At 48.9% G+C, this 20,343-nt stretch overlaps 1 protein-coding gene across 7 annotated transcripts in view; it reads right to left on the minus strand.

Moving 5' to 3' along the window:
* The window catches only part of DAPK1 (death associated protein kinase 1), a 205,820-nt gene that overhangs the window by 17,267 nt on the left and 168,210 nt on the right, over positions 1 to 20,343 (minus strand). For all 7 annotated transcript variants that reach the window (XM_061163707.1, XM_061163703.1, XM_061163701.1 and 4 more), the window contains exons 19-20: positions 18,194 to 18,271; positions 3,616 to 3,838 (exon numbers count right to left, since the gene is read on the minus strand). In XM_061163707.1, coding sequence (XP_061019690.1) covers positions 3,616 to 3,838; positions 18,194 to 18,271 — 301 coding nt within the window. The remainder of the gene's footprint in view (positions 1 to 3,615; positions 3,839 to 18,193; positions 18,272 to 20,343) is intronic.

A 20,343-nucleotide genomic window follows, 5' to 3' on the forward strand; every position in this document is an offset into this window, starting at 1 on the left:
GTGAGCGGCTGCTCCAGGTCCCCCATGCCATGCTATCCTGTCTCCTGGCTGGTGACTCAGCCTCTAGCTCCAGCACAACGCAAAAGGCAAGTTTCTAAAAGCCCAGAACCTTCCTGCCACCTGAGGGATGTAAATGTGCTCACGCAGGCACCTCTCCCGGGGAAAGGAGGAAGGCCTGACCATTCTAGCGAAAGTCAGGGGTGTCTAGAGCTGGGGCACAGCTGAGCCTGGCTGCAACAGACCTCCTGCCCTAAGACCATGCTCCAGAGCAGCCTTTCCTCATGCCTTACAGAGAAATGCTGCCCTGTCCCTTCTCCTATGGTACCCAAGGCCCCCAGAGCCTGCCTCCCTCCCCCAGCCTGGTCCCCCCAGGCGGCCCTCCTGGTGTTTCATATCTGTGCCATGTTCCGTTTTCCTGAGGTCCCCCTTCTGCTTTGTGAGGGTCAGAAAGTGACTGTTAGGCTGCCTGGTCTGGGGCTGCCGGGGTCCTGGCTTCATGTGCTGCCGCCTCCTGCCTGCACTCCGCAGCCGGGGGCCTTCTGGCCCGGCACTGGGCAGGGCCGGAGAAGGAGCCTCCTGCAGAAACACAGTCTCTCAGCTCTTATCAGCCTCAGCAGGACTAGAATTAGCTGCGAGCCAATCTTGTCACCTCCAGGAACTGTCCATATAGACACTTCAGCCACCCTCAGAGCAGACCAGCCACCTGGGCACGAAGCCGGGTGAGCCTCTTCCATCCTTGCCCAGGCCCTCTGGGAGGCTGCCTGGCCTTGGTCAGACAGATTTGGGATAACTAGGAGTGACCTTAGCCCAAGGGTCACACACACCAGTGCACTGCTGAAATGTCATTTCTGTCACAGGGAGAAATTTCAGACACAGATGTGGGGAGTCTACTCCTCAGCTCTCCTTCCCGGAGTTAGGGGGCAGGGTGGGGGCAGGGTAAAACGCAGAGCCTGGGCCCCTCGATATGGTGCTACGCCCCTCACTCCAGCCACTAACTGGCTCCAGGTAGAAATGTGAATCCAGCGTGGCCAGAGCTCCCAATTTTATTTTTTACAAGAAACCAAATAAATATCCAACTTTTAAGGTGAGATGTCTTGATTTGCAAACTCTGGAAGTTAATTCAACTTTTCTCCTTCCCCTTCCTCATACTACACAAAATGCTGCAGCTTACCAGGCTGCTGACCTCTGACCTTACATCTCTGTACCCCGAGTTACTTTTCACAGTCAGGGACACTCTTCTGGTCCAGAGCACCTGTCGTCCTTGAGAGAATCTTGTGTCACTCAGCCCCGTGACTCACATCTCTCTAAGCCCTGGCTGGAAGATGCAGTGAGATTTGCCGATAATCTAGTTATCCTGAGGGGCTTCCCTGGTGGCTCAGATGGTAAAGAATCTGCCTGCAATGCAGGAGATCTGGTTCGACCCCTGGGTCAGGAAGATCCCCTGGAGAAGGAAATGGCAACCCACTCCAGTATTCTTGCCTGGAGAATCCCATGGACACAGGAGCCTGGCAGGCTACAGCCCATGGGTCGCAAAGAGTCGGATATGACTGAGCGACAACTCTTTCTTTCACTTTAGCCATCCTGAGCTGTGTTTTACCGAGAATCTACTTCTGGATTCTTCCAGACATGGGAACTGATCAGAGGAAGAAGAATGGAGATCCGACTTCTGAGAAGTGAGGGTAGAGCTGTTCTCCCTCCTGGAGAGCCTGTATGTCACCTGAAGTGTGCCCAAGCGCTCCTGCAGCGTAAGTGAAGTGTGAAAGTCGCTCAGTCGTGTCCAACTCTTTTCGACCCCACGGACTGGAAAGTCCATGGAATTCACCAGGCCAGAATACTGGAGCAGGTAGCCGTTCCCTTCTCCAGGGAATCTTTCCAATCCAGGAATCAAACCCAGGTCTCCTGCATTGCAGGTAGATTCTTTACCAGCTGAGCCACAAGGGAAGCCCCCTGCAGCATAAATTCATATCTAATATGGCTAATGAAAATTCCAGATCACGGATTTGTATAGATCTCATCTCTTTGTCTGTTTCTCTCTGCCTCCCTCCCGCTGCACCTCCCAGCCTCAAATCCTTGAGACTGGAGTGACCTTACCCACAGCAGGTGAGAATTGGCTCCCTCTAGGGGCGACACCCGGAACTGCGGGAGACGCTCACTTGGAACCTTAAGCAAACGTTGGCAGCGTCCACACACAGAGGCTGAACTTAATGGTTAAATCTGGAAAGCGACTGGCTTCTGAGAAGCTATAAACCTATCTTACATCCTGAAATTGAGCAAAATTACGGTGGAAAATGGAAAATGTGAGCACAAATATGCCCCAAGTCAGAAGGAGTTGTAAGCGTCATTAACGAGCCCTGGCTCGGGAGCCAGACACTTCATGAACTGCCAACTGTGTGACTCTAGGCATGTATCTGACCCCGCAAGGCTTCAGTAAAAGGCTGGCAAAGCTGCCAATAAAGCTGTCACGTGGGTTAAATGAGGTGTCAAACGTACCACATTTTGCCTAGTTCCTGGCACACGGGCAGGGCTCGGTTTGCATTAGCAGTATGTGTTAGCAATATTATAATCATTTTAATTATGTGTCCACGTTGGCTGTACTTCTTCCCCTCGTTTCAATCCTATTGCTGTGCTCAGAGGGAAAAAGTTGAAAGGGGCATGAAGATCTCAGTCAATGGTCCCTCACCCTACTAATGCTGCCCAGACCTCCTTCCTCATGGAGAGAGAAATTACAGAGAAACAAAACTTTGAAACGCCTGTTTTCATTCTAAGTAACAGATATGACACCTTTGTATTATGTACAGAAAGTGAATCTGAGGCACAGAGCTTCAAAAGTGACATTGTTTAGAAAGTCTCTGAAGGTCTATATTCCTATCTTTGAAAAACTTAATTCCCTTACTCTAAAAGGGGTGGGGGGAGTCAGGAAAAACAACACCCCAGACTGTTCAGCTTCCTCTTGGTCATCTCAGGTGTTTCTCCCTGAGAGGGACAGGTCACCCTGCAGTTCTGGGAGTGGACCCATTGATAATTGTGTCTGTGGGAGGTGGGGGTAGATGGCAACATCTGTTTTCCAACCAGGGTCCAAGTGAGTGGATGGACCAATTGAAAAACCATTAAGGAGACTTTCAAAACCACCACCCCACTTCCAGAAACGCATGGATGGGCCTCCCCATGCACCCAGATTTGTTTCCCTGTGTTCTCAAATTCCTGGATGTGTGCACAGCATTCCAAGGAGAGAGTGTCAGGGGTGAGGACCCATCCTGGAAGCTGATATTCCATCTGTGCGGCCTTGAATCTGTATCAGCCCCAGTTCTTTGCGTCTTCAAGGGCAGAGTCCCTGAGCAGAATATGACTCGATTGTGCTATTTTATGTGTCTGTGACTGTGGACTGTGAGTTCAATGAGGCTCTTCCTTGCTAGCCCGGGGGCAGGGTGTACTTGCCGTCCAAGAGTGAGGTGGACACGGGGCCAAGAGCCAGGGGGCCCACACCTTGAAGCCACCCAGGCGGCAGGAGTCGGTCAGCCTCGGGCCAAGTGCTCAAAACAAAGCCACCCCTCCTCCCCGGCTTTGACTTTGGAAGCACCCAGTGAAGAGACAAGGGCTGGTGGGGTGCATGCATACCTGCCGGCTTGGAGGCCAGGGGCGAGGGTGGGAACCGGGCAGAGTTGGTGGAGGAGAGCCGGGGCCGGCGTCTTCGGAAGAAGCTCCTCAGCAGCCCACACTTGAGAGATTCCACCAGAGTGGTCTTCCCAGACCCCGAGTGGCCGAACAGCTTCAGCTTGATTCTCGGCTGCAGGTTCTGTGTGGGTCGCAGTTGCTGGATGAAGAGTCCTCGATGCGTGTCCTGAATAGAGACGAAACCGGGCCCTCAGTCAGGGGGAAGAGCAGGCCCTGAGCAAGACGCGCATGCTGATTGCCACGGCTCAAGGGCTGACTGCCCTGCTGCTTGGGACTTCCCTGGGGGTCCAGTGGTTAGGACTCCGTGCCCAGGTTCGATCCCCGGTCGGAGGACTAAGATCCCGCAAGCTGCGCAGCGAGGGCAGAAGATAAAAACATAAACAGCCCCCAAAACAAACAAACAAAAGACCCCCAATGCATCCTTTTGGTCTGTGAGTTTTCTTTGCCTCTAAAAAAAAAAAAAAAAAATGGAGGTAAAAGTAATTTGTAACATTAGTTTCAAATCAATGTAAATGATTTGATGTTTGTATCTATTGTGAAATGATCATCATGGTAAGTCTAGTTAACAACCATCACTACCCACAGTAAAAATATTTTTTTCTTGTGATGAGAATATTAATGATCTAGTCTCATCAACTTTCGAATGTGCAGTAGAGTATTATTAACTCTAGTCAAACGGCTGTGCATTATAGCCCCAAGGTTTATTTAACTTCTAACTGGAAGTCTGTACTCTAGGAGGTCTGCAATTTCTACTCATGTGGTAGATACTTCTTGTTCTGTCCCCACTGCATTAAAATTTTTTTAATGTAAAACAGACATAACATAGGCTCCCCAGGTGGCACTAGTGGTAAAGAACCTGCTGCCAATGCAGGAGACATAAGAGATGCAGGTCTGAACCCTGGGTGGGACGATCCCCTGGAGAAGGACATGGCAACCCACTCCAGTACTCTTGCCTGGAAAATCCCAGAGGCAGAGAAACCTGGAGGGCTACAGTCCATAGGGTCACAAAGAGTCAGACACAACTGAAGCGACTTAGCACGCATGCAGACATAACATACAATTCACCATTTTAACCATTTCAAAGCAGACCTTTCAGCAGCTTTTACTACATGTACAACTATCACTGCTATTTGGTCCCAAAGCACTTTCACCTGCCCTACAAGGAACCTCTATATCTATTGGTGGTCACTTCCCAGCCCTCCCTCTGCCCTGCCACTAGCAACCACCGATGTGCTGTGTCTCAATGGATTTCCCCACTTCTATTGCACTTTGATGCATGATGAACTGGGGAGAACAATTCCTGGGAAGCAGTCTAGACTGGCCTTGTTAGACCAGCCAGCACACCTGCCCCTTCTGTGTGGAAGAGTCCTGCTCCTCGACGACATCCTGAAGGTACAAGATGATGAGAAGAAGGGCGTCACAAGGTACAAAGTTAAATGCTGGGGAAGGGCCTGCAGGACATGATAACATTTCTGCTGTCTTCTTTCTCAGCCCTACAGGGAGAAGCAGAAGTCTCCCCAGCCCTGGATGATGCACAGATTCATCAATAAACATTCGTGGAGGACCTCCTGTGTGCTAGAACAGGAAGGTCTACATCAGCCCCAGATCCACAGCTTTGAGGAGAGACAGACACACGAACAATGTGCTATCAAATATAACACGGGTGCTTTTGAGGGGATGGTGCTGGCGAGGAGCTCCGTACAGCCGGAGAACCCACCTCAAGGGCTACATGGCAGAACACTGGTCATGCCACCCTCGCTCCATCCTGGCCTCATGCACCCTCTTGGCTCTCAGCTCCCAGCTCTGTAATAACAGCCTCTGCCTTGCAGCCTGAGGACGAGTCCTTCTCCCCTACCCACGATGGCTCGCTATGCTTTAGCCTGTTAACTCCTTGTACCCTAGGAGACCTATCTTGCTGTGATCTCTCCCGGAAGTTTCCTCATGGGCAGGCTCCAGCCCACATGTGGTTCTCCATCGTGACCCCACTGGACTGGGGGGTTATCATGTGATACCCTTCCCCTCTAAAACAGAGGCCAACTTGAGGGCAGGATGGTATCCCCAGCACCTGGCTCATGTAGGACGGCCAATAAAGAGGTGCCGCATAAATGAGGTACTCAGGGTGACCCATGCAGGAATGCCTCAGAGCTCAGGCTCTGCCTTTTCCTTTCAGCGTGATCTCAGGCCTGGCTGGGCTCCTGCTTCCAGACCTAAATCCTAGGAGGTGCTGATTTAGTGCTCATCTCCTCCTCCTGAGCTGTTGTTACATTTTCCACCAACAACCAAGGATGGGAGCCCTAGGGCATGCTCGTGCCTTAGTAACAAACTCACAACTCTCCTGCGTTCCTTCCTCTGTTTCTTCCTGGTAAACTCCGACCCATCTTTCTCGACAAGGGGAACACCACCCAGGAGCTGGCATTTTGAAGATGGATGGTGGCAGTTTGAGTTCCCAGCGCTGGGGGATGCTGCTGGGGGGTGGCGGGTAGAGGGGTGCTGGGCTCCTGACATGCACAAATAATGTTCTGAGTGGGACGAATTCTCCTGAGTCTGCCTGACTTCTGAGTGTCTGCTGAGCATTTATCTAAGAGAAAGACCTTGTTTGTGATCATCTGAACTTAGGACTTAACTGCATTTTAATATGACCCAGAGGGTTTTGAGAGGGTATGGTTTAATACATACTGACTTTCCCAAGAGTGCAACTATTGTATACGTTGGTGGAATTATACACACATCCTTTTCCGCTTAATCTTTCAGAAGCTCTGATCCCTACTTCTAAAATGTCAGCCTGTTGCTGCTGTTCCGAGTTGCTGTCCCTCCAACATCCACGGCATCTGTAGTGTTACATTCAGTGATTCTGTGGATGGGCCCAAGCATCTGTCAAGTTAACAACGCCTCCTCATCGCCTGTGCTCTGCAATCACATACTGAAACACATTCTATGATACCACATGTATATTAATTACTTGGATGTCTTTGTTATATTACAGTTAGGCCATTCTGTTGATCTTTTAAAATTACCTAAGTAGGTACACTGTTATCTTTGAGTTTTATTTCAGGACAGTAATGGCGGCATCACACTATGTACATTATAAAGCAGGGGTCCCCAACCCCCCCGCCAGTCCTTGGTCTGTTAGGACCCAGGAAGCGCAGCAGGAGGTGAGCAGCAAAGCTTCATCCACTGCTCCCCAGGGTTCGAATTACTGCCCGAACCACTCCCCTATCCAAAAGGTTGGGGACCACTGTTTTAAAGTATTGGTTCTCCTAGGGTTGGAAACCATAGTTTGGACAGTGATGTGTAGAACATGAGGTTGTCCTTATTTGGTTTCTTCTTTTAACCCCAAATCTCAGCAGGTGCTGAGACAAAACTCTGCATTGGGTGGAAAGGGCTGGAGTATCTTGCCAGCCCTTCCCCTGAATTATGACCCAAGTCAGCACAGGAGTTGAAAAGTTCTGAGGCAGTTACTCATTGGGGTGCTGCTGATCAGGCAAGAAGAAATGGGGCACTGGCATCTCCCTGATGCCATTTACTGTGGCAGATGAGCCCACGAACCCTGAAGCCAATCTACCACCTTTCATTATAATTTCATCTTCAAACCAGCCCTTCTGTCTTCAAGTAGTGCGTGCTGCATGCTAAGTTGCTTTAGTCATGTCAACTCTTTGCAACCCTATGAACTGTGGCCCCCAGGCTCCTCTGACAATGGGATTCTCCAGGCAAGAACACTGGAGTGGGTTGCCATGCCCTCCTCCAGGGGATCTTCCCAACCTAGGGATCAAACCCACATGTCTTATGTCTCCTGCTTGGCAGAGGGGTTCTTTACCACTAGCACCACCCACTGTACAGTGAGTGTCTGAATTTTGAGCAGCTCCCTCCTTTAGGAGTATCTCATGAATAAATAAAAAGGTTCTCCACCTAGTCCATGACACATGGCTAACTAACATGGACAGATTCTTTGTGTGAAGCTAGTATGTGCTTCTCCTGAGATGGGGCAAAGGCAGAAAACCTGCTTCTGGCTTTAGTGCCATTATTGAATCTGGGGGCATTACCCATAGCATTGCTCTCTTCTGTCTGTTCCGTGTCCTCTGATCCTGACACTGGGGTGTGTCTGGACCACTGGGATGTGTCAGGCTGGGCCAACACATCTGTCCTGTGTGAAAGAGTGAGGGCACCTCTGTTCCCCCTGCATGAATCCCGCAGGTCTGAGCCCAAGTCTGAGCAGACTGTGGTACCCTCGGACACAGGTATTACCCCGTTGCTTCCAGCAGCTGCTCTGAACCAATGTGGGCTTGTCCCCCGCCATTGCGAGAGGGTGTGTCCCGGCCTTGCTCAGTGCTGCCTGGGTTGAGAGCCCTCCTTGCTCCTTCCAGTTCCACTCAGGGCAGTGGTGGGCTAGCAGTGGCTGGTGGTCTGTCTGCCTGCTTCCCAAGTCAGCCCCAGAAATGGAGGAAAGAGGGAAGAAGGGCTGGTGACGGTGGGCTGTGTCGGCCTGGTTAGTCCAAGATAAACAAGAATCCTGCAAGGTCAAGTTTAGAGGAATTCTCCCACCCTTGATATCTGAGCAAACTCATGATGCCCAATATTGACATCTGAGCACCTGCCCTACCTTCAGCAAGAATCCTGATGAGTATTATAATCTTTAAAGCTTTCTATGTTCCTGTGGCCTCAACGTCCCCACAAACAGAGGATGTGAGCGCCAGCCCAGGTGCACCTGTGTGTAAGTGGGCTCAGCCACAGGTTCCCCTTCTTACCCTCCCACTGTGACCCCAGTGACACGCCCTGCACCTTTCCTGTGTACCCACCCTGACCCCAGGAAAGCACTTGCCCCAGCGGCTCTCTGCTTCCCCCTGCTTAACTGAGTCTGAGCTCTGTGACCCAACCCCAATCCTTGTCTCTCTGGGACCAATGATATAAACAACTGCATTTCCCCCGAGCCTCCCTTCCCTCTCCTCTTGTGGCCTCAGCTGGCTGACCATCTCATGAAAGAATCCAAGGCATGGGTCTAGCAAGAAACCCCTTAGCCTTTGGGTTTTGTCTTAGTGATTTTCCATCCATGAACACCACCCAGTTCCTTGGTTGTAAATCCCCGCTTGTCCTTGTTGAAGTTGGGGCTGAGCTGATCTCTTTCCTCTGCTCCATACCCACTGCAGTACCCCCAAATAGTCAATCCTACTGTCTTCAACAAGGGTCCTGAAGTATTCTTTCATGAACACGCCTCGGAGTTGCGACAGATGCATTTCCTGTCTGCAGCAGTAACTTCCAGGTTTGTATCTTCCAGCTTACGCTGGGCTTTCACTCACACTCCTCGTTAAACCGCAAAGAAACCTTTGTGGTTAATGTGGTCGTTCTCCCTTTCAGATGTGGAAACCAAGGCTCAGAGAGGTCAAGGCCCTTTCTTGACCAAGGAGAAGACAGAACTAGGTTTCCTTTCTATCACTGCTGTCCCTGACAGGGAGGTGATGGGTTTCTACAAGGGGAGTGGGGAGCAGGGAGGAGTAAACAAGGATTTACAGAGTTGAGAACAGAAACTTAAAGCTGGGCTGTGCTTCAGTTATTAGTCCTAGGACTATGAACATCCGACAAGGGCCATTTCCAGTTCGTTTCACTAAGAAAACACTTCCCAGTTAGTGCAGAGTTCTGATTTAAAGTAAGGCTTACAAGTCATTGCTATGAAAAGGGTCAGTAGGATGAGCGTGCACCCCGCCTCCCCACTCTGGATTTGCACGGACAAAGGGTACACTCGGGCACCTCATTTTTCCTAAGCAAATGAGTTGGACTGCTGGCCTGTGTTAACAGGCTCCATGCCCTTGGGGAGCTCCAGGGGAGCGTCTTTTTTTTTTTTTTAATCAGAGATACAGATTGAACCTTCTTCTGCAGGGACTGCATTCATGTCAGAACCCATCACTAGCTCTCATGCTGTTTCCCAAATATAACAATCCTCAAGAAATCTTGTTTTGTCCAAGAAAATACTGCTTCATGGGACTGACAGCTCAGCTTTTACAGTGTCCTTGATTCTGGGATGATCATACAAACACACACACATTCTCACCTTTCAAGTGGAGATGAATGGCAGGCAGGTGAGAAAAATATTTCGAGGGCTGAAGAAAGGGGTCTAGGGGTTGCAAGCCATCCCACATTCCTGCTCTCTGCCCAGGGCCTTCACACATCTCCCTGCCCTCCCTTCCCCTGCAGTCAGGACCTGCTGGCCTGGACCGGGAGGGACTCTCACCCTTTACTTTGCCCTTGGGGAGATGGGCTGGGAAACTGCTTAAAGTCTAGGACAAGCAGAATATATTCGAGTCTTCAGTTCAAGGAAATCTAACCTCGTCCTCGAGGAGGGCCCTTCCCTGCTGGTGTTCACTAAGAACCATGAAGAATCTGAACACAGAATTTGAGACAGCCCTCTGCGACAGAGGTGTGGTACTGGAGAAGACTCTTAAGAGTCCCTTGGACAGCAAGGAGATCAAACCAGTCAGTCCTAAAGGAAATCAACCCTGAATATTCATTGGAAGGACCGATATTAAAGCTTCAGTACTTTGGCCACCTGATGCAAAGAACCAGCTCATTAGAAAAGACCCTGATATTGGGAAAGATTGAAGGCAGGAGGAGAAGCGGGTGACAGAGGATGAGATGGTTGGATGGCACCATCGACTCAATGGACATGAGTTTGAGGAAACTCCAGGACACAGTGAAGGATAGGGAAGGCTGGTGTGCTGCAGTCCATGGGGGTCACAAAGTGTCACAAAGATACTGAGTGACTTAACAACTCTGCAACAAGAAGTTTCGGACATCTCTCTCCTGCCGGTGGGTGGTGCACTTCCACTTTTCACCATTAGGTGTCGCAGCAGGGACGAGTGGCGCGCTCAGATGAGCGTCTGTCCCCAAGAAAGCAGCTTCCAGCAGCCTTCGTGTGAGTGCCCTCCAATGCACACTCTGGTTTTGATGCAGAGAGGGGGCAAAGAGAGGTACAGAGCGTGCTCCTGATTAGCTCGAGAAGGTGGAAGAATGTGGATTTCTTTGGAGGCAGAGTGTGGTCTGTATTTAACAGAAGCCCCAAGATGCCCCAGTGCCCAGTCTGGTCAGACCCTCACTGGCCGGGCCAGGGTAGCGTGAGCAGGGACACTGCCCAGAGGAGAGGAGGGTCGGGACTTCTGGGCTCCCTAAGTCCTGACTCATGCCTCAAAATATTCTCGTGTGTCCCGCCCCCCTCGCCCCCACAGGCTGGTGGGTGTGGCTGGGACGCGGCAAGGCCTCGCGTGCAGGCTGGGAAGGTGGGAGGGGAAGCAGCGGGGACCCTGAGGAACCAGACCCTGAAACCAGAACTGAGGCTCCCAGGTGGTCACAGAGGGGCATTTGTGAAAGTGGGAGGACAGAACGTCCCCGTTAGCTTTAACCACATACTTTCAAATATTTACACAGGAAAGCGGGCTCTCATTTGTATCCCTGCCCCGAGCTCACAAAGTAACAGCCTGAAGAGCACCAGTCCAAGCAGCCGTCCCATCTCGCCTGGCTGCCAGGACCACCTTCTCTCTGGCTTCTGGGTCTGAGCAGTCAGAGGGAAATCCCGAGGCAGGAGGAGAAGGGGCCGACAGAGGCCGAGATGGTTGCATGGCATCACCGACTCAATGGACATGAGTTTGAGCAAACTCTGGGCGCTGGTGAAGGACGGGGAGCCCTGGCGTGCTGTAGTCTATGGGGTTGCAAAGAATAGGACACGACTGAGCGACTGAACAATTTACTTAACGCACTTGGGCCAGTACCCGATCATCTTTCCAAGCCAGGCCTATCTTTCTGCTCACCTCAGGCACCGTCCTCTGCCCCAACAATCACACTCAAACTCTGCTGCTACCCCCATCGCTCCCTCCTTTTTGATCTATTTCTAACTCTTTACTTTCTCAGGCCTGTTTCACTCACTGCTCCCTCTGCCTTCTCCTCTGGCCGGTTCCTGTAAAGAACCTGGGGGTCTCTGTTGTGAATGCCATGTATGCATCTAGAAACCAGCCATAGACAGGAGTAAATAGAGGGGTGTAGCTCTGTTCTAATAAAACTTTATTTACAAAAGCAGGTGAGGGGCCGGTTTTGGCTCTATGGTCATTGTTTGCCACCCCCTGACCTATCTCACATTTTTCTTATTTGTTTATTGACTGGTCTTGCCTCTTTCCTTCCCTTGGTCTCTCATAGTTCTTGCCCTATGGTAGACACTGTGATTATCTTTTAAATGAGTATTCTTTGATAACTGCATTGCCTTTTGAAGCCCTGGTGAACCCTGGTGTGAAATGAAAATATCTCCTGCCATATTAATAAACAAGAAATGTCACAGCCATCAGTGATTTCTGGCCTCCAAATGTGAATGAGAGCTCCCAAAAGTGCAGATGCTGCCACCCCCAAGGGTGATTGCTGAGGAGCTGGGGGAATGCAAGAAGCAAGGTGAACAAGGAAACAGGATTGGCCCCAGAAAGCTGAGGTGCATTTGAAAGGAATGAATTCAGTGAGCCCAGAAGCTTGCATCTCCCCATACATAAGATGCTAAATTCCCTAACTTGATACCCAATCTTTGATATTCAAAATGCTTGCTCCCTTTGTTACAAAACTGTATATAGCCTGACTTCCCCTCCTGCCTCTTTGGAGCAGTTTTCTCAGAACTACTGAGATGCGGTCTCCCTGGCTCAGAGTCCTAAACATTCCCACCAAATAAAATAACTCTACTTTCGCATTCTGACTATATTTTTTAGTCAACACCGGTTCCTAGTTTCCTTTCTTCCAGCACCTTCTACCCCCTGGCAATTCAGCTTTCACTTTCTCATCGGCAAAGTGACTAAACAGCAGACTGATGGGAGATCGAGAGCCATCTCCCGTCTGGGAAAGATAGATAAGAGAATGGAGTGGTGACGTGGCTCTCTGCACGTGGCAGGATGCAATTAGACCCACAGGATGGGAGCAGCAACTCTTAATTATGCAAATGCAGTTTACTTGTGATGAATTCTAAATTTTGGGCAAGCTCCCAACTTTGTCCTATTTTTTTCAAACTATTCCTGGGCATCTTTTTTCACCATCTAGTCTCAGACTCAGGAAAAGCAACTACTTTTAATATCAGTTTACAGGAAAGCTGATTAGAAGGACAATCAAACAAAATAAAAATAAGCTGACTCCTCAAACCCCTTAAAACTAGTGTTTTAAAATCAGGAAAGAATAGACCTTGATATGATAGCAAAAATGGATGCCAGTACAAAAATCTGAGTGCAACCCCCCCTCCCCGCCTGTTATAACAAGCTCCTCTTTTTCTAGGAGGAGAACTGGTTTGGCTAAGTAACCACAGAGTTCTTGAGCAGGTTTGGAGGGCTGAAGGGGGCTTTGTTTAGCAGTGGGGGTGAACACAGAGGACAGTAGAGGGTGCAGCTCCTTATAAGAAAGTGATACCTACCATGCATGGAGGAGCTAAGGGGGCCTCCAGAGACCCCCTAAAGCAATGGTGTGCTGGGAAACCAGCTCAGTGCAGGGGATGACGGGGGGAGTGGGCTGGGGTTTCGGGCCAAAGCTGAAGCCTGACCAGTGTTTGCTGATTCCTGTGGTGTAAATACCACTACCACAGCTGATTTCAGCCCCGAATGTGACGGCACTGAACATGCAGTTGGGGAAAGATGTGTATGGTGGGCTCTCCCAGACATTACCAGGGACGCCTGCATGCCACCACCCCGTCATCTCCTGTTGAACTGGGTCAGAGAGGAAGATGTGCTGTGTTCTTCCTTCCCTCACAAGCCCCAGCTCGGCTGCTGTCTCCCCTACCTGCCTGGATGCGGACGCACTGGCCGCAGGTCTCACCTCCCATGGTCAGCCCTCTGTGTTAGGGATGTCATCTCCCCTCACTCTCCTCCAGCCCACCCTCTGCTGCCCCATGCAGGTCAACAAGATGACTTTGGTTCTGTTTTCAGAAGAGCAAGCTCCATGGCTTACCCTTAACAGATGTTTAAGAACACATTCCTAGGCTTGACAACTGATGAGAGGTGAAAACATAGGGAGCATTTCTGTTGCTAATTTGGCCCTGAGAAACCAAATGGCAGAGCAAGGCAACTTATGGCCAACCCCTGCTGCTGTCACAGATACAGACTTCACCCAGTGACTGCGCTTAGGGTGCGTGTGGGGTGGGTGGGCAGAGGGTGGCACCACCCCTGGGGGTGTCAGGAAAGGTACAGAGGCAGTTTTTTGGTTTCCACAATGAATGTGGGAGGGGATGCTTGACATTAGATCCTTGGGGGTCCTTGCATCCTGCAAGGACAGGAAGGTCCACCCACCCCCAAATTCTGACAGCACCCTGGTAAGAAACACTAGAACCTGGAACAGAAAATTACACTGAAAGAAATGGTGATAAAATGCCCCTCAGTGTAAATCACCTTCTTCCATTCCCCTCACCCTCTGTACAGGGTGGTGGGCAGTCTCTTGCTGCAGATGATCCAGGTTACCATTGCAAACAAATCGCCTTTCTTGGCTTTCTCTGCAGGTAAAGCCTGCTCCTTGAGGCAACCGCCCACGAGTCCTCTGTGATGCACTCTCCAGGGACACATTGGGACATCATGATCATTTTCAAGAACCAAGTTCCAGTACTGGGTGTCCCCAAATCCCAAGCAGTTATTTATTTTGGGATTTACTTTTTTTTTTTTTTTTAAAGATAGAGGATGGTTAGAAATGTTTGGCAGTCAACTCCTCCCTTTCTGGCTAATGGGAAAGCTGAGGTCTAGAGTCATTTGAAGGCATGACTGAAGCAAATGATTACGTGGATCTTGTCGAACATGAAGCTGGGGAGACACCGCTGAAGGGCCCAGGGCTCTGCATTACCTCTAGGGAAGTGACCCGTGTCTGCCACCAAGCGGGTGACCCCACTGGAGGGAAGGATCATCCTGGGCTGTTGAAGAATTGACTCTGAAGGAGTCCTGAGCCCCTGATCAAGCATTGGAAGCAGGCATTTCTGTTTTGGTCTGGGTCTCTGCTCTGTAATTAGCATGTTGCTTAACCTCGCGGAGATGGGGTTTCCTGCAGGAACATCCGCATCTCAGGGATGTAAAATTACAGTGCTGTCACACACACTGAACATCAACAGTGGCTGTTACTAAAAATGACTCTCAAACGTACCCTGCCACGGCTGCCATTGCTGACACCCCAGCATCTGCTCCTGGGGGCTGGGTCACAAGAGGAGGCCCCCACGGAAACCTCCATGGTTCCCCTGGACCTGGAGGGTGGTCTGCAGGATGCGAGCTAGGATGCCGACTGTGGCAAACACGCGGTGCTCACGGCGGGCAGGCACTGCTCTAAGGACATCGTTTAAACCACCCGCCTGGCCCTTACCACCATCCTGTGAGTAGCACACTGTACTCACCCCATTTAACAAACAGGGAAACCGAGGCCCAGCCTGATAAGCAGATTGCTAGTTCACCCAGCATGAAGGTGTGGCAGAGCGGGGACTCCTGAGTCTGTGCTGTCAGCCTTTACCCTATATTTTGCCTCTCAAGGCAAAGACAAGAGGGGAATCTCCCAGTAGATTCTGGGCTCCAAGAGGGATGATGTACTATATTCACAGGCATCGTAATGACTTTCTTTATCTCCTTACAAAAATCATAGGATAATGGTAAAAGACTAAACGCTGTAATATTCCTTCTCCACCCCTCTTGAGAAAATCTAGACATCAAAAAGCAAAAGTACAAATTAATGGAAGAAAAAAAAAAAAAAGGAAAGCCCCAAACTGGGACCCTGCAAGAACCCATGCCACACCAAATTCAAAATTCCCGTCTGGAGACCTCCACCCTTCCCTGAAGTGCATGTGGCAGTTCACTTACTATTTATATTCCTAATGATAAAAGTGGCTGAAGCACAGCAAGAAATACAGGAATCAGATAATGGGAAAAAGTGCTTTGAGCCCCACCCGTCCAATCCACCCAACCGTGGCTATCTTGTAGGGTGCTCTCTTTCCTGTCTTTTTTAATGGCATTTGTCTGTGGTTTCTGACCTGCTGTAATGGACATCTGGGCTTGGATCTAGCATAGCAACGTTTTTAAATAAAAGTATCTTCCTAAGGGGTAGATGGGCACTAAAATACAGCACAGTCCAAGGAAGAGCCTTGTCCCTTGGCCAGAAGAGGGTGTTTCCTGGGGTGACCATTAAACCATGGAAGATCATGGCTTGCAGCTGATCTCTGCTTTAAGATGAACAGGCTGCTCCTTTCCCTGGAGAACTGCTATGTAACAGGCGTTTCTGAGACGATGAACCGCACTCCAAGCCAAGAAAGTAAGAGGCAACAGTACTGTCCAGAGTGCTACGCTTGTGAGAGGGGTTGCCCATGCACCAACCGAGCCCACAAAACACCCGCAAGGACGACGCTGGGCTCAGAGCAGGACGATGGCGCCAGGGGAGGCAGGCAGGTTAAAATCCTGCTTTGTGGAATTCGGGAAACCTCAGAATACCTGACTCAGCATGTTTATATACCTGCTAAGGTATTGAGCCTAATAAAGTGTTTCTTCCTAATAGTGGACCATACTAGAGGTATTCACTGTAAAAATGTGTACTCACCCAAACTGTGGAAAGGCCAGATTTGCTTCGGTTTCTTTCCACGATGAATGAATATTATAATGGGGAATCAATTTAAAACTGCCCTTATTATGGGACTTCCCTGGTGGTCCGTTGGCTAAGACTCTGTGCTCCCAATGCAGGGGGCCTGGGTTTGACGCCTGTCAGGGAACTGGATCCCACACGCTGCAACTAAAACCCGGTGCAGCCAAATAGATAAATATTAAAAAACAAACAAAAGATACTATTTATATTAAAAAAAAAAATCCCTTAAAGTGTGATAATCTGTCTATAAACATAGAATTCTATACTCAAATCCGGGGGTCCCTACAATAAAATCCAGCACAAGTCAGAGGTTGCAAACTGGTGGCCTCTGAGTCAATCTGGTCGGAAGTTGTGTTTCATTTGGCTGCATATCACTTCAAATGAAGTGAATTTTAAGTTTAGGAGATTTTATGCGAAAGTTCATTGTTGATTTGCTGACAGGCTCATAGGTTCCTGCAACCCTACCCTATGCCCCCACCACACCCGGCCTCTTGTTTTGCTTGTAAACAAAGTTTTCCCTTGCTTTTCTAGTCCAAATTCTCCCTCACAGAGATTGTCTGTGGTGGTACAGAGGGGGAGAACATGAAGTCCAGAGTTAATTTAAGTTTTTCCTCTAAGAATGTGTGAATAAGGCGGGACCTCTTTCCGGAAATTCTAGATCAAAGGGGAGACTGAATCCTAGCAGTGGCCTGGAGCATCTCAGTGTTTATCAGTTCACAGACTCCCAAAGCACAAAGGTGTGAAAGTCCATTATCTTCCCCGGCCAACTCCAAGCACTGAAATCACTGCAACCTCTGCATGTGTCCCCTTGCCCTTCCCCTGTAACCAGGACCAGGGGACCACTATGACAATTCAAACTTTTAGTAGCTGTGAAAGTTAAGACATTTTTATCCCTCCCCCAGGCACTTTTCAATTTCTATGGCAGGATCTTTGTAGGATACCCTGAACTTATTTTAAATAATACTTTTTCATGAACACTTAAATTAACTCAGTAATTTTTAAAATTTCTATAACATTTTCCTTTTTTAAAAAAAATTATTATGTGATTATTATAGGAAGTTTGGAAAAATCAGTTATGTGTAAAGAAGAGACTGCTAATTAAGAAAGCAAAACCCAAAGACATCACTGTTAACATTTTCTATGTATTTTAAAAAACATAGCTGGAATTATAATGTGCACATAATTCATCTGCTTTGCAGCCTAGGAACATCCTAAACATTAAATTCCTGTTACTAAAACATCTTCAAGAACATTTTAAAGGCCAAAATCCATTCCATTTTATAGCTGTATGACAGTTTATCAGACATTATTGTTGGTCATCCAACATATACAATTTTTATTGCCAATTTTTATAAATAACACTGCAACGGACATCTTTGTGCATACAACTTTTTTAAAATGCCTTTCTTTCATTTCTTTAGGATAGAGTCACAGACAGAGAATCCCTAACTTAAAGGGTGTGACTATTTCGAAGTCTCTCAGTACACACTGCTGCGATGTGGGCTGAAACGGCATACCTCCATTTATTTATTTTTGTCATGTCTTCTTAAACCTTAAGCCATGAAGTTTGATAAGCTGGAGCATATGTGATATTTTGGAGCTTGAAACATTAAGAAAGAAAGAAGCAGGGTTGGCTTTTTCATTTCCCCTCTACTTCACAGGGGGCAGGTATTATAGACAGGGTGAGAGGAGGAAAATCGGGCACAGTGACTGCAAAAACAGGCCAGTGATTTCCAAGTCCTAACACAGAAGAAGAAACCAGAGAGGTAGCCGACACATTTATGCAAACTGATAAGCAAACCGCAGCCCAGGACAGGTGCCTTTTGGTACCACCTGTGTGTCCAACAGAGTGTTCATTTTCAGCGATTTTAAGGGACAAGACAGAATTTTTCACATAAAAAGCACAGAGCATTTCAGAGCACAAAATTCTCACCTTTCGGAGTCTTGTGAGGAGACCAGCTACATGTTCATGCTGTTCCGATTTTGCAAGATCTTCTGCTGTCTTTCCATCCTGTTGGAGATAAATGATTAGTTTTTTCCTTCACTGCAGAGAACTGTGTGTTCCACACACCAACATCACCTTTTGAGACAGAAACAGTGTAATAGGCATCAGAAGCAAATAAGGTGGACAAAAGACCCTGTCCTGAATTATTCCCTTTTCTGTGTAATCCTTATTTCACTGATTGTCCAGGAAAGGAAGATGAGAAAAGTAGGAAAAAAAACATGCATTGGTGCTTGAGGTCCAAAGGCAAGATGTCTCAGGTCCACAGGCTTTAATCAAACCAGGCACCTCATTAGCAGGCAGATTACTCTGCATCCTGAACCTCCCTCCAATTAGGCCAACGATAAAGACTGTCATTAGCTGCCAAATTCTAGTTAGTGGAAGCTAATGTCTTAGAATCCTTCCAGGGACAAACCTCAGCACTCCTATCAAGCTAGTTACTGGTTAATTACTGTGCATTTCAAAGAAAAGGCTGAGTTTTACAGACAATTTGGATCTGAAGATCTTCAGTGAAACATAAAAGGGGGAAATAAGGGTCCACGGCAATTCAGTGTTTGCATTTTAATTGGAGAATTTTCACAGGGCTGCAGTTTCATACTGAACAAATTTGTTTCCAGGCTGTGAACATGCACGATGACGGCTAACGTTTTCCAAGCGCCTCCTCATAGTGTCAGAGCGTTGGGCGTAGTAACCTCCGAGGTGCTCCCGGGCGGTGGGAACGCTGGTTGTTCACCCACCACAGAGCAGGGATCGGAGACTGAGGGACTGCTCTGCTGCAGCTTAGGAATCATTACAAATTTAAAAGTAGAAAAGATGAGAAGCAATTTCCAAAGAGATAAAAGCAGTATTTCTTAAATGAGAAGACTAAGCAGCCTTTGGCCCATCTGTCAGTGTTTACTAGGGACAGTTCAAGCACCATTCCTGAGGAAGCAGGGGGATGCCTGGATCTGCCTGACGGCACACCTGCCAATCTCGCAGCCCAGGTCACAATTCCAATCAGCACATCATCTCAGTCTTGGCACCGCTGACATTCTGGCCAGGACGATTCCCTCCCATGGGAGGCTGTCCTGTACACTGTGAGATGTCAAGCAGTACCCTGGCCTCCACCACTAGACACCAGCAGATTTCCCCCGCACCAGCTGTGCCAACCCCGCGTCTCTAAGCTGTGCTTAGTCACTCAGTCATGTCTGACTCTTTGTGACTTCCAAGGACTGTAGCCCACCAGGCTCCTCTGTCCATGGGGATTCTCCAGGCAAAAATAATGGAATGGGTTGCCATGCTCTTCTCCAGTGGCTCTTCCCAACCCAGGGATCGAACCCAGGTCTCCCACATTGCAGGTGGATTCTTTACTGTTTGAGTTACACGGGAAGCCCTTTACCATCTGAGCCACAAGGGAAGTCCAGTGTCTCTGGACATTGCCAAATGTTTCCTGAGCAGTGAAACTGCCCAGTTGAGAAGTATGGTCACAGGCTGTGGTCGGAGCTCTGGTGGGTGCTCCCGGGAGGCATGCTCTACACTCATGCTGCCCACCTCTCTCTGCCCACTCCCCGCTGTCAAGTCCTGCAGAGGCCCCTGTGGGCAGACAAAAGCTTCTAGTTTGCTTTGGGGTGAATGAGGTAAGTTGTCAGACACCGCATCCAAACTAGGGGGTCATACCAAACTGCCTAGGTCCTTACTGACATGATAAGGACAGGCCTTACTTCTCAAACCTCATGGCACCCTGGAATCACTGGGGTCTTTAAGAACTTCTGCTGCCTGGTTCCTACCCGCATACTCAGCTTCTACCTTTCTGAGGTGTGACCTGGACATCAGGGTTCTAAGCCCTCCCAGGTGATTCTATTGTGCAGCCAATAGAATGGCTTCCAACTAAAGCAATAGTTCCAATAGGTTTTGGAACCATTGCCTCAGTTGGAAGAAACCTGAGCCTCAACTTAAAATCTTCTGTCTTCTGCTGTGACTGACCATAGATTTCTCTCAAAGGCCTTAGACCTGCATAGCACACAGACACAGGATGTTTGTTCACTGGCAAAGTTACTATCTGCTGTCAAGTCTCTCAAATGACAGGAAAACTCCACTAATAC

This window comes from Dama dama, chromosome 16 (assembly GCF_033118175.1).
Source record: "Dama dama isolate Ldn47 chromosome 16, ASM3311817v1, whole genome shotgun sequence".
NCBI classification, from domain to species: domain Eukaryota; kingdom Metazoa; phylum Chordata; class Mammalia; order Artiodactyla; family Cervidae; genus Dama; species Dama dama.